We start from the raw sequence: 13,348 nt of genomic DNA on the forward strand, positions 1-13,348 counted from the left end.
GGACACGACAGCGCTGTAGCAGCCCAGGTCCGAAGGCACGCCGTAAGATGCGAAGTGGCCTGCCCAACAAAGGCCCGGACGGGGCACCGAACCGAAACAAGGACGGACGCTGTTGCCGTGAAGCAGCAGATGGGCCCAATGCCAGCCGGAAATGAATCAAATGTCGAGCTGCCGGAGGGATGTGATGAGTGTGACAAAGGACGGCCCGTCAGTTCATATGACAGGCTAGGCCATCGACCGAGAATGAGGGTCTCGTGGTTTCGGCGTTGCCCTCGATGGCATTGCCGTCTATGCGGTTGTCATGCCCACGCCACGCCACGCCATGCTGTGCCACATGAGGGAGGAGGACCGAGGCTCGATTGCTCGGAGGTTCGAGGCTCGAGGCTCGGCGGTCAGCAAGTAGGCGTGCAGGCTTGCAGACTTGCAGGCATACTCACCGACTAGCCAGGCGGGTTATGGGGGCCATTCTGCTAGGCAGATGGATGGTCTGGTCTAATGAATGCAGCATCGTGGAGTTGGCCTGCGTCTGCCTAGCCTGCTCTGCTCTGTTGGTGCTGGGTGTCCAACACGAGCCCCAGTCCCAGCCATGCTGGGCCGACGGGTCGCCAGGGCGGCCATTGCCTCGTCCTCCTCATCGTCCTCCTCGCTCCTCCTCGTCCCTTTGCGGTGGAGGCATTTCCCTGGCTGGCCTGGATGGGAAGGTAGGGCGGGTGAGGAAGACGGAAGCTTGGTCGGTGGAGGCAGATGTTCCTGCAAGCAGACGGAGGAGACAATGCTCATTCATCAATTCGTTCTCATCCGCAGGAAGAAGGCAAACAGTGCAGGACAGAGGCATATAAGCGAGACCATGCGAACCAGGCCAAGTAGATGCTTGCAGCAATCTGGTGGGCGAGGTACCAGGCAGATGTCTAACCGCAGCGGCCCGTACAGTGCCAAGACGGTGCCGCACTCCTGACAACCTAAGCTCAATCCCAAGGTTGCAAGGTTACCGTTAGGCTCATGCTCATGCTCATGCTCATGCTCAGGCCTGTCAGGCTCTGGGTTCTGGCTGGCATCAGGCTCAGCAGATCTCTCGAACTTGGCCTGAGCGAACGACCTGGAACCCTGTAACCCGTCACCCGTTAACCCTGGAGGCTTGCAAACCCCTCCCCCTGGCTGGTGCTGGTGCCCGACCACTACGACCAGGCACCTCTCAAAGGAGCAGAGGAGCAGCTGGGTGCCCAGACGCACACGCCTTTTTTGGGCCTGGCAGTCCAGTCCAGAAGCCCACGGGTGGCCAGTGCCCTCTCCGTCTCCAGGGTGCCAGCATGCAACAATGCCCGCCAGTGGAGGAGGTACGGGAAACTGGCACAGGAGCTAGCACTGGGAACTGGAGGTGCCCGCGTCCAGCCCATCCAGCCCATAGCCCATTCATAGCCCACAGCCCACACAAGCCCACACACGAGCCCACACTGCAGTGCAGCGTCCGTGGGTGTCGTCGTGGTCTGGTCTCTCTGGTGGAGGGCTCCGCTTAAAACTGAATCCTTTTCTCAACGCCCGTCCCCCTTCCTCCTGCATCTTCCCTTTTGTAACTCCTTCTCCCGTTTCCCTCCCCCCCTTCCCATCCAACTAACCATCTTCCTCCCTTCCCTCAACCCGTCGTCTTGCAACCAAAGACGGTGGAGATTTGAGCAGGAAAGACCACGATCGAGGTCTTTCTTTCTTCTGCAGCGCTACTGATTTTCTGCATTGAGGCATTTTCATCCGCCTCTTCGCCTTGGTCTCCGTCTTGATCCCTCTACTGCATTCCCACGCCCTTTCGTGTCGACCACCGATCGATCGTCTTGTCTTCGTCATCCACCACTACACGACCACCACTTCGTCCGCCGAACCATTTCCAATCCATTCCCACCCACCTCTGCGTGTCACACTCCTGCTTCGAAGGATCCTTCTTCCGATCTGAAAGTCAGTATCTGCAATACGTGAGTCTCTATTCATCGATCCCGTCCTTGTCCTGCAGGTCGTCCAGGCCATCCCACACACTGCCTCACTGCCTCCATCTTCGTCCATCCGGCACCCGATCAGCCGGATCAATCCAGCAAGGGCGTTCGGCCTCACCACCACCACCCGTCTAGCCTGAGGTATTGCTTACTTGCTTACTCACTTGCTACGGCTGCACTGGCAACTGTCAACTCCGGCTCTCCCTACTTCTTGCTTTTACCCCCTCGAGCTTGCTTGCTTCCTAAATAAGGCTTGCATGCTGCAGTCAAACAACCTTGGCCACCCCTCCCAACCCAAAGTCATTCACACTCTGCAGTGCAACGCCTCAATAGCCTGATCTGTACTCCGCCAACAACCCCCTTCCTTGCATCTCTCGTCATTGCATCACACCGCCCTCACTCCTCAGACCTAAATCTGTCTACATGCTATTCTCGAGCATTCCTCTAACCTCGTGAACCTGAGAAATAGTCTTTCAGTATCCAAACTTCAGTCGACTAGACTACCTCACCATCTCCCACACCAACTAGCTACCTTCCTCGCGTAGGACGGAAGCTCATAATCAACATCCGACAAGATGACCACCATGGTATGTTGTTTAACCATCATCTTCTTATCTCTGGAATCTTGGCCATCAAAGTTATTGTTTGCGGGTTTTCCGATCGTGTCGTCTTGCCTCATGGCAGCCTCGTCCACAAGATGGAGACCCGCAGTTGAGGCCTTTGGCTGAGGCTGCCCTGGGTTTGATCGTAAATGTTGACCGACGCAATTACTAACCTTTCGTCTGTTCCAGGATCTTCGAGTCGGTAACAAGTACCGCATCGGCCGCAAGATCGGCTCCGGCTCCTTCGGTGATATCTACTTGGGCACCAACATCATCTCGGGCGAGGAGATCGCCATCAAGCTCGAGAGCGTCAAGGCCAAGCACCCTCAGCTCGAGTATGAGGCTCGTGTCTACAAGTCCCTGGCCGGTGGTGTCGGTATCCCTTTTGTCCGTTGGTTCGGAACAGAATGTGATTACAACGCCATGGTGCTGGACCTCCTTGGTCCCAGTCTGGAGGACTTGTTCAACTTCTGCAACCGCAAGTTCTCGCTCAAGACCGTGCTCCTGCTGGCCGACCAGCTCATCTCCCGTATCGAGTACATCCACGCCAAGTCCTTCATCCACCGTGACATCAAGCCCGACAACTTCTTGATGGGAATCGGCAAGCGTGGCAACCAGGTGAACGTTATTGACTTTGGTCTCGCCAAGAAGTACCGTGACCCCAAGACGCACTTCCACATTCCCTACAGAGAGAACAAGAACCTGACGGGAACTGCCCGTTATGCCTCCATCAACACTCACCTTGGAGTTGGTACGTGTTGGGTTTCTCACATCGCCCTCCGCCAATGACCGCTAACAGTGCCACAGAGCAATCCCGCCGTGACGACATGGAATCCCTTGGATATGTCATGCTGTACTTCTGCCGTGGCTCCCTGCCATGGCAAGGTCTGAAGGCTGCAACGAAGAAGCAGAAGTACGACCGCATCATGGAGAAGAAGATGACCACCCCGACTGAGGTTCTCTGCCGCGGCTTCCCCAACGAGTTCGCCATATACCTGAACTACACCCGATCGCTGCGCTTCGACGACAAGCCCGACTACAGCTACCTGCGCAAGATCTTCCGTGATCTCTTTGTTCGGGAGGGTTTCCAATACGACTACGTCTTCGACTGGACTGTGTACAAGTACCAGAAGAACGCTGCTCAGATCAAGCGGGACGAGCAGCAGGCCGAGGACAAGGCCGGTGCTGCTTCTGGGCAGCCCACCACCGCCGCGGCTACCAAGGCCACTCCTGCCATCCAGAGCAACCGCGCTCGCAAGATGATCGCTGATACTCCTGACGCCTCGCGTGGTGTTGGCACGAGCGATAGGATGTGAGTGCAAAATTTAAGCCCGGCCCACTACATTCCTTGTAAGGAATCCTCCTTCGAGTTTGGTGTGCTTCATAACGCTGGCCGAGGGAAAATGCTGACAAGAGTGCTGACCATCAGTCTGCGATAACAGGCTGCGCTCGGCTTCCAGAGGCCAAGGCGCTGCTGGCTCGGGTTACGCTTCCGGTTCTTACCAACGACCCAAGTGATTGCAACGAACGGCCTTTCGACACTCAGATTGTTTTAAAAACTGTGGAAAAAGATTGTTCATCCCTGAGCGACTCTGGTAGGCGGCACGCCGTGATGTCACGGGTCCTTCTGCCGGCGTTTCCTCATTTATGGCAACATGTCTTCGCTCAGGGATTGCATTCATGAACATCTCCACTCCACAGCTCCCTCATCTTGGGGAATCATTTCGTTCTTCGACGTATTTCGGTTAACAACTCATGGCTCGGTCAATTCGTTAAGGGCGAGCTGGTTCTACGGCATTGGGCCAGTAGATCCAGCATCGGTGCCCATTTCGAAGCGGCTGAACGGCACGCCCGGTGCTTCAATCGCTGGAGTACCGGCCTGTGAGGAAGAAGAGTTTCGTTTATGAGACAGCAGAAGCACACCAGCTTCGCCACTCGACGAACCGAACAGAGGCTGAATTCCACCAGGGCAGGTTCTGGGACAACACCCACGTGACCGCTCTGGCTGTGATCAAGCCCCGTCGTTGCGACAATTCGGCTACCACTTGGGGTAGCCTGTCTGCCGAATCTTTTTTTTCATCGAGATTGCTATTATTTCCTTTCATTGCGCAGGTTATTATTTTCGACTTCGACTGAGGGGACACGTTCTGGGGAGGTAATACTGTGAGGTTGTGGATGTGTTTCTGAGATGTGGACTTCTGGACAGGGCACAGCATGAGAAATCAGAGTTGGGCCAGAGGGTTGTTTGGTTCTTTTTTACAATCCGTCAACTGCGCGACCAGTATCGACGTTCAACAAGAGCAACAGTTTGGATCGGGCGGCTCAGCATTATTCACCAAGAGTCTCACTGCCAGCAACAAGAGGTCACAGCAATTGTGCCGAAGAACCATGTCCGATTAAATCCAGTCACCGCCATTCGCTCCCTACTTCCTACCATTATTGGCTTTGATCCCTACCATGACATCAGTTACCATGTTCCTCACCTTCCTCCGCCCAATCAACCTAGGCATTACATAGGTATTGGTCGGGGTTTTAGTGGGAGCGTAGGAAGGTCATGGTATGGTTTCTATTCGAGATGGAGGACATCAACACACCTTAGGATCTGCTAGTTTACCACTGATTCGAATCTAAATTGCTTTCACAAAAGTTATTCTGCCGTTTGTTTAAGTGACATGACTTGGTGAATGTGTGTAGATTCTTTGCTGCTGCAACCCAACCACTGAGGACCAAGGAATGCTCGAGGACCACCCAGAACAGTGTTTTAAGCAGACCTCTGCTTATCATTTGGTGAAGGCAACCGCAAAGTATCATGCATTACAAAGACTAAACATAAACACACACCATGAAAGCATTTTCGGATCGCCATTTGAAGAATTTTATGTGGTTGTGAAGCTGTGGAAGTACATATCAGGCGCGTGTGTGTGTGTGCAAAGCAGCCAGAGCTCTTGATAGACATCGCCCTATAAGATTTCGAGGGCGGTCAAGTGACAGGCCAGGCAGGTGATGCTGGACTGAGACAAACGTGAAGGTTCCGTTTAGTTTAGTCTACCGTGGTCTCGGATACTCCCATTGTTTCTTTGCTTGTGTGTTTCTCGGGTACGTGCAGGACGGGACGTTGATGAGGCCTGGTGCAGTTATGGGTTGGTACGTGGTGCCGAGTCTCGAGGTGAGACTTGCTTGCCTCATGTGCGTGCGGCCTACGGAATTTCTACCCTGTATGGGGGAAGCTGGAATGATTTTCTGATACTTACGTGTGGGAGGTATAAATGACATGTCAGCGTAGGCTTTGCATATATGTATGATGCTCACTGTTCCTTTATTGGGACAATTTCTTGCGGGAGATTGACTACGAGAAACTGCCCCTCTTCTTATCTTGGTGAATTCGTCCCAAGTGATGACATTGATACTAGTTGATGATCTTGGGCAGGGCAGTGGACCTGAAGACAACCAGCTGGTGCCTTCCTCAGTCTCATGATGTGGTCGTGTGACTGCCCAGGTAGCTCTGGACGTAACAGTCACCATCGAGGAAGGTGCGACTGGACTCAGTCAATGGGTAAGCTGGTCATGTCTCTCTCCTTGACGAGATCTCGTCTTCTTGCTCTCATTCTCTTCCACCATCTCACCATCCCACCATTCTTCGTTCACTTCCAAATTTCTTGGTGAATCATCGCTAAGAGCATCCATCGTTCCAAACATCACAGATCTCGGTTACATCCGAACCCCACTGTCCATCCACATTCCGGCCTCGGCCCGCCGATCGCACCACGAGGACCCTGACCCTTGACCACGGTTCCTCAGCCCCATTCAGATCTCCCGACACCCCTCCATCTTCTTTGCTGTAGAACAGTACCCACCGCCATGACCCCAGCCGCTTCCCTGGACTTGTTTGTCCTCTCCTTCAACTGTGCGAAGAACATCATCGATGTCGATGTCTTCGCGCGACACCTGCGTGGTGCGCTCCAACAGCATGGCCAAAGGAGGGATGGCCCTCATGTCTCCGGGTTGAAGGGCATTGTCGAGCTGCCGGACCTGGTCGTCTTGTCAGTCCCTTCCTGCAGACGAGGGCAACTGATGAAGTACTAACTTGCCAATCCCACAGCTCCCTACAAGAGATTTCGCCCCTGGCCCAAAGCTTCGTCGGCGGCTACTTGTTGAACCCCTATCTCATGCCCTTCAAGGAGGCACTCAACCTCGCCGCGATCGAGGTTGAGGAGCAACAAGAACAACAAGAACAGGTGACGGGCGGCGTCACGAGACGATCAAGGCCGCAGCAGAACCTACAGCGCTCAACATCTACGCTTTCGACGTTGTGGCGCCGGCAGCAAGACTATCCGTACAAGCTTGTGGAGTCGCGAAATGTCGGTATGACCGCAATAATGCTGTTCGCCCGCAAGCCCGACTCCATTCACCACATTCAGTATGCCGAATGCGCATTTGGTATTGCCGACATGGGCAACAAGGGTGCCGTTGCGCTGAGGGTCACCTATTCTGGTGCTGGTTCTACAGGCGAGGAGCAAGACGAGGCTGCTACTGAATCTGCAGCGGCAGAGCAGAGGACCACCGAGTTCACGTTCGTTGCTACACATCTTGCGGCGATGGAGTATAACCTGAGACGACGGAACGCCAACTGGGCTAGCATTGTGGTATGTTCCCCTTGTTCGTCCATCAATTTTCACCAGCTAAACCTTGTGGCAGTCCTCGTGCACGTTTGTGAATCCCAAAGAGATTGTGTCTCCAGAGTATCATCCAACTGCTGAGCCGGGCGCTAAGAATGTTATCGGCGCATCGACAAAAGACACAGGAGGCAAACAAACAGACGGAGGCCAGGACATTCCACCTCCAACCGAAGACGAGCGCGCTCACCTCCTTAAACGCCGCCAGACGTTCAGATCCATGCCCAAGGACGACGCAAGACAATTGCACGACGCAAGCATCTTCAAGCCGGGCTCTCACTTTTTTGTTGCCGGAGACTTGAACTATCGCATCAGTACAGACTCGCCCCCTGCGTTGGCTCCATTCCCAACATTAGACAACTACCTGTCGTTCTTTGAGAAGGATCAGCTCACGAGAGAGAGACGTGAGAACCGCACACTCCATGGTCTCTCCGAGGCGGAGGTGAAGTTCCCACCGACCTACAAGATCAAGCACCTGAGCCGAGAGAAGGCAACCGACGCCGTCAACAAGGACGAGATCCAGGCTGGAGGGGATGACGTGGTGCCATGGAAGTGGGCATCCCACCGCTGGCCTGGATGGTGCGACCGGATCCTCTACCTCGACATACCCTCATGGGTAAAGCGACGATATGCGGGCAAAGCCGCGCCCGAGATCGTCGTCCACAAGTACAACTCAATGCCAACAATGCTCAGCTCTGATCACCAGCCTGTCTTCCTCCGCGTTTCGGTACCGCTCCTGACTCCAGAGGAGCTATCACCTGACTCTGAGCACACGGCGGAGGAAACGGAAGACGCGGAAGCCTCGACGGAGGGCACGACAGAAGGCGCAGACCCTCGATTGCACCTTCCAGTTCCTGTCGATTTGGCTGCTTGGGAGCGGCGGGCGAGTGCGCGGAAGAAGGAACTCATGACTGGGATGACGACCCTTTTCTTCTCTACCAGGGAAGGGGCGATCGTACTCAGTACGGTGGCCGTAGTTTCCTTAATGACGTGGTGGCTGTATAAGGGCATTTTGTAGCGCAGGAGCTCTTGGGCAGGCGCGTGGCACTGGTTGGGCGGCATGATCAGACGCGGATAGACGAAGCCTTGTGTGTCTGCACAGGGACGGAAGGCGGCTCATGAGATACCCGATATACGCTAGCGAGTGAATCAATACAGCGGTTGCAACATAAGAGGCCATCCCATTGTCTATACCAGGTTATCACATTGGAGGTTGCCATACAGGTCTAGCCCGGTTGTCCTACTGGGGATGATCCTACACGAGATGGTCCTACAGATATTTCCCAAAGGGGATTATTTCAGAAGATTGTCCCAGGGCACGTTATTCCACAAAGGGTTATTTCGCAGGAGGTATTCTATAGACAAGTGAGATTACAGACAGATTGCTCCATGAGAAATTGCCCAAAAAGAATTTGTCCCATATCCAAGCTTTTCAAAGAAAGGGCTCCAGTCAAGCCGAGAAGTGGGTAGATTTGTGGATAGCCACATATCATCGTGCTTTGCCGGCTCCACGCGCGTGCTTGGCGTCTAGGTGGGTTGCTTTGTTTTTTTCCTTTGGCTGCGAGTCTGCGATGTGTACAAGCTATGCGAGGGCGCCTGTGATTCCCGTGGGCGGTGTCGCGTACTGCTCCTTCGGGGGGACCACTTGTGCCTGGGTGACCTACCGATCAGGCGAGGAGATCTCTGCGTAACGGGGCCCCGTTGTGCTGCTGCGGTGGAGAGACCCGCGGACGTGGGGGGGTTTTGTAGCACGCTGTGTAGGTGAGTGACGCGGCGTATCACCTTGATCTCCTCCAGGGCACGCCCGAGGTGATTGAAGCACGAATACAAGCAGAGAGACCTGCTTGTGAAGAAGACACACACACACACACATATCGGACGAAGCGCGCAGAGGCGCTGCTCTCTCTGTATTGTACATGATGGGTAGATATGATGATAGGAACGTATCATCGTGGTCATTCATGCTTTCATGCGCTTACCTCTAGATTTCATGCTCATGCTCACGGCGCCCACGGGCGCTCGAGGGTGAGCTTGCCCTCAAACAAATAAAAATAATGGGGACGTGGGATTGCGTCCCGCTCTCACAAAAACCCACTCCAATGCCTCCTGTACGCTCCTCCTTGTGCCGAAAACGGGGTAAACCAAACCAAACCTCCCGCTGGTGCTGTAGGGAGAATCAACTCTCAAACCGCCCCCATCTAAAAATCCTTAAAGTAACCATCATATTTTTCCCTCAGATCCTCGGTGTACTTGTCGCGGGTGGCGTCCTCCTCCGGGTATATATCAAAGCACTGCGCGTCGCCCGGAAACCTGATGGGCGGGATGATCGGGCCCTTTTGCCGCCGGTTGAGGACGTCGTCCCAGTTCACGCCCCGGAAGAAGGGGTGCTCCTTGACCCTCTTCGCGCCCCCGCTCACGTTGCCCAGCCTGCGGGACCGGTCGGCGTTGCAGAAGGACCGGATGATGTCTTGGGCCTCTGGGGAGATTGGCGGTTCTTGTGGGAATATGACGGGCTTTTCGACGATTCTGTGGTTTGGATGTCAGTACTGGTCTTGACGTTGCACGTTCCAGACCACGCTTTGCGATTCCACATACTGTTTGTATATCTCGATTGGGTTCTGATGCCAAAATGGCGGGTAGCCCGTCAGGAACTCGTATATCAAGATCCCAAGCGCCCACCAGTCCACAGCTGTGGTATGGCCCTTATTATGGATGACCTCCGGCGCTAGATATTCGGGCGTGCCACACAACGTATAGGTTTCTGATGCACCATCCCGTCCGCCGAGTCGTTTCGCGAAGCCAAAGTCCACAAGTTTGATGTGCCCTTCCTCGTCTAGGAGTAGGTTCTCGGGCTTCAGGTCCCGGTAGGCGACGCCGCCTTGCTGCTCGTGAAGATATTCCAATACTAGAACGATCTCGGCGGCGTAGAAACGCGCCATCTTCTCGTCGAAGCGGCGAAATTTTCGGAGATACGAGAAGAGCTCGCCGCCGGGCACGTAGTCGAGGAGGAGGTAGAGCGAATCGCGGTCGGAGAACGAGGCTAGGAGGTTCGTGATGAACGGATGACCGCTCACCTCACCAAGAATCGCCCGCTCATGCCGTACATGGTCGATCTGTTTGAGTTTGATCACTGCAGGCCTAAGGTCAGCCACAGGCCCCGGCGCTCGCGGAGAAGATGCCAAGAAAAGGACTTTGTTGCACGAACCTTCTGTTTTTCGTAGGATCTTGAGCGCAAACACTCTTGTCCGCTCCGCTTCGTTCTTCGGACTCGCCAATCGCACAAGACATACACGAGCGAATGTACCTTCAGAAAGGTCCCAGTGAGCTCGCCCAGTCTCTAGCTAGGGTGGATGGCATTCTACATACCTGTGCCCAAGGTTCGCACTTTGGCGAAGTCATCTAATTGCAGTTTTCTCGATGTCTTCGATGCATCATTAGGCGCTCCAGGGACCATCACGCCACTCATTGCTTGCGCCTTGTCCAGGTTTCGATTTGCACCTGTGTGGCCTACTGTCGCCGGTACCTGGGCCACTGTTGCGGCCATGTTGTGCTCTCAAGGTGGCCCACGGGTCTGATGCGTTCGTGTGAGACCTCGCGTGCGCCGCCACTATTTGGGGACTTGTACCAGAGCAGATTGTTGCTCTGCGACGTCAGGCAAGAATGACCACACAGGATGGGACCAATGCCTGCTAGATTAGGGGCTGAGCGCTTCTGCGTATGTGCAGCCTCGTATACGAACTTCGTCCCGGGCCGAATTGCGCGTTCGGGGGGCCTTCTGATTAGGGGGGCCGGACTACCTGAGTAGTTCCGGTCTGTGTGTTGCCTTGGGCGCCGGCACCGTTTTAACGGCGCTGGATTGTGAGACGTCGGCACGAGGATGAGGCGTTGTCCTGTCTTGTTGATAAGCGGTAGGCCAGTTGGGACTTTGAGCGGCACTGTTTGCGTTGGATCAATGCGGGGGGCTGAAGGATCAACAACATTTAATCGGCACTGTTTGCCTAGTCATCGCCTATTTTGCTTGTTGTTGGCCGGCTCGCTCAAGAAGACACAATACGTGACAAAAAGCTGACTGCAGGATTTGGCAGTCAAGAGATGGACAAGAAGGCCAAGCCAGCAGGGCTACAAATTGTCTGCAAGAGTAATTATGTATGTAGGTGAAATTGGAGACGAGCAAGCAGCCAAATGCAACCCTCGGTGACACAAGCCTAGCCGGGGCAGGAGTGGGTGTTCTGGCGGAGGATGTGTTTCGTAACTGGATCTGCAGCAGTCCTGCAAAATTGTGGATTGGATATTTGGCGCAGAGGGATTGCGAGCAGATGGACCTCGTGGCTAGGCCGCTTGCCAGCGCCCAGGTGCCTAGGGAACCGCTGCTTATTTCTGTGCTGGGCCAGGAATCGAGTGGCTGTTGCTGCGCTTATCGTGCTAGAGAAGGGCCGGAACAGCGACGGATTTGACGTCACGGCTGCAGATCGATCGCAAACCTAATTCTGGACTTCCCTCTTGAGCGGCGCGGATGAGGGACAGACTGGGCGTGGGGGGGGGGGCCGGTATGAGATCACTCACACCCTCCTGAGTCTTTTCCGTTGGAGGCGTCTTCGGCCGGGATCCTCGACCTGGAATAGCGGGACTGACCTTCGGATGACTCTGGGACTCAAGATGGCATACGAGGCAATTATATAGATGAAGGAGGGACCGGCGTGCTGGAGAAAAAAAAAGGGGGTCCATGGCATGGCATGGCAAGTAGCAGCAGCTGGAGAGCTCCGGCCTGCCACGACGTTGCCCACGAGGCAGTGGTGCTCAGCCTCGGGCCTGTTCTGGATTCGAGACGGACGAGGCGCCGGCCCCTGGGGTATTGCGTGGTGGTCTTGTGACGAGAGCTAGCAGTGCCAAATTGATAGACGCTTCTATTCGCCCTTGTAAGCGAGGCCCTTCCATGCTGTCATGTCGAGCCCTCGTCACACGGAAAAAGCATGATGAGAGAGCGGCAGGACCATGTTCCCAGTCCTAGACCGGGCAGCGAGAATCAGTGCTCTGGCTGCTTGATCAAGGCATTCACGATGACGGAGTAGCATTGGATTTGAATTCCTTCCTCCCAGCTCTGCGGCCGAGATGCAAGCGGACCCTTATCCTCCTCCTTGATGGCAGATGATGGAGGTTGTATGCGGGAATTGAGTGCGACATCAGGTGTGCTTGCAGGCTCGGCGCTTTTGAGACGCGCATCGAGGGACCTTCAGTGTCGCAGCTCCAAATCGCCAATTGTCTGACTGGATGGACACCTGAGGGACATCACGCGCGGATCGAGCGTGGGGAGAGGGCAGTTGTGGGAACGCCAGCCTCGGCACTTGTGCAGATTGCTGTACGACAACAGGAATAATGAGTCGCTTCGAGGCCCACGAGAACACTGGACCAGATCGATCTGTGCCCGATGGGGAGATCAACTCTCGACGTCGGTCACAAGCCGTTGGCTGTGATTCAGTTCAGCGGGGCTCGACGGTCGGGTCGGGCATATGCAATTGATCTGTGCTCGACGGCGCGGCGACAGACGACGCTGAAACGACTCGAGGAGCTGGCCAGGGCAGCCGGCCTGCACGGCGTCGAGAGCAGAATCTAGTGGGCTCTGCAGGCCGAGTAAAGGCTCATCATACACGGCTGTTGGCTTGACACACTCGCAGAAGGAGGCCATCACAGGCTGCCATGTGTTATTCGCTGTGCAAGTGATGCTGATGGCCAGCCTGGCCAGCCAATGTGAGCATGAGGTGAGTCTGAGCTCTTGAGGCTGGGTCTGGTCGATAGTTGGGCTTGGGCTTCGCATGAGGGTCCACACGAGACGGCGACACCCATTCCCCGGCTCCCAAGGTTCCAAGGCTGTTTTGGTTGCATGGTTGCATTGGGGAGACAGGGAGACAGGGAGAGACAAGTGAAAGATGGATCCCCCCGTTGCGTTAGGTTGGTGGTGGGGAATGTGGCAGTTGCTTAGCGCATCTAATCTAGCCGCAGGTTCCCTTGGTTGTCTTGTCTTGTGGATGTGGAGGGGGAGCTCGAGCCGGCCGGCCTACCGCAGCGACCCCTGGGCGAACAGAGAGAGGTGTGCCCG

At 55.1% G+C, this 13,348-nt stretch overlaps 3 protein-coding genes across 3 annotated transcripts; 2 read left to right on the top strand and 1 right to left on the bottom strand.

Moving 5' to 3' along the window:
• Nucleotides 1-2,554: 2,554 nt before the first annotated feature.
• J7T55_012184 (casein kinase) lies at nucleotides 2,555-4,099 on the top strand (the record flags this gene model as incomplete). The annotated part of the gene is made up of 4 exons (XM_053137045.1): nucleotides 2,555-2,566; nucleotides 2,771-3,332; nucleotides 3,389-3,893; nucleotides 4,024-4,099. The coding sequence occupies 4 exons, from the start codon at nucleotides 2,555-2,557 to the stop codon at nucleotides 4,097-4,099; spliced, it is 1,155 nt and encodes a 384-aa protein (XP_052999985.1).
• A 2,340-nt stretch (nucleotides 4,100-6,439) lies between these two features.
• Nucleotides 6,440-8,272, top strand: J7T55_012185 (inositol 5-phosphatase; the record flags this gene model as incomplete). The annotated part of the gene is made up of 3 exons (XM_053137046.1): nucleotides 6,440-6,621; nucleotides 6,681-7,224; nucleotides 7,277-8,272. 3 exons carry the CDS (start codon nucleotides 6,440-6,442, stop codon nucleotides 8,270-8,272), a joined length of 1,722 nt encoding a protein of 573 aa, XP_052999986.1.
• A 1,180-nt stretch (nucleotides 8,273-9,452) lies between these two features.
• J7T55_012186 (uncharacterized protein) lies at nucleotides 9,453-10,798 on the bottom strand (the record flags this gene model as incomplete). Its single annotated transcript, XM_053137047.1, has 4 exons — nucleotides 9,453-9,780; nucleotides 9,850-10,384; nucleotides 10,460-10,507; nucleotides 10,621-10,798. 4 exons carry the CDS (start codon nucleotides 10,796-10,798, stop codon nucleotides 9,453-9,455), a joined length of 1,089 nt encoding a protein of 362 aa, XP_052999987.1.
• Nucleotides 10,799-13,348: the final 2,550 nt, after the last annotated feature.

This window comes from Diaporthe amygdali, assembly GCF_026229845.1.
Source record: "Diaporthe amygdali strain CAA958 chromosome Unknown NODE_2_length_3802984_cov_64_841326, whole genome shotgun sequence".
NCBI lineage: Eukaryota > Fungi > Ascomycota > Sordariomycetes > Diaporthales > Diaporthaceae > Diaporthe > Diaporthe amygdali.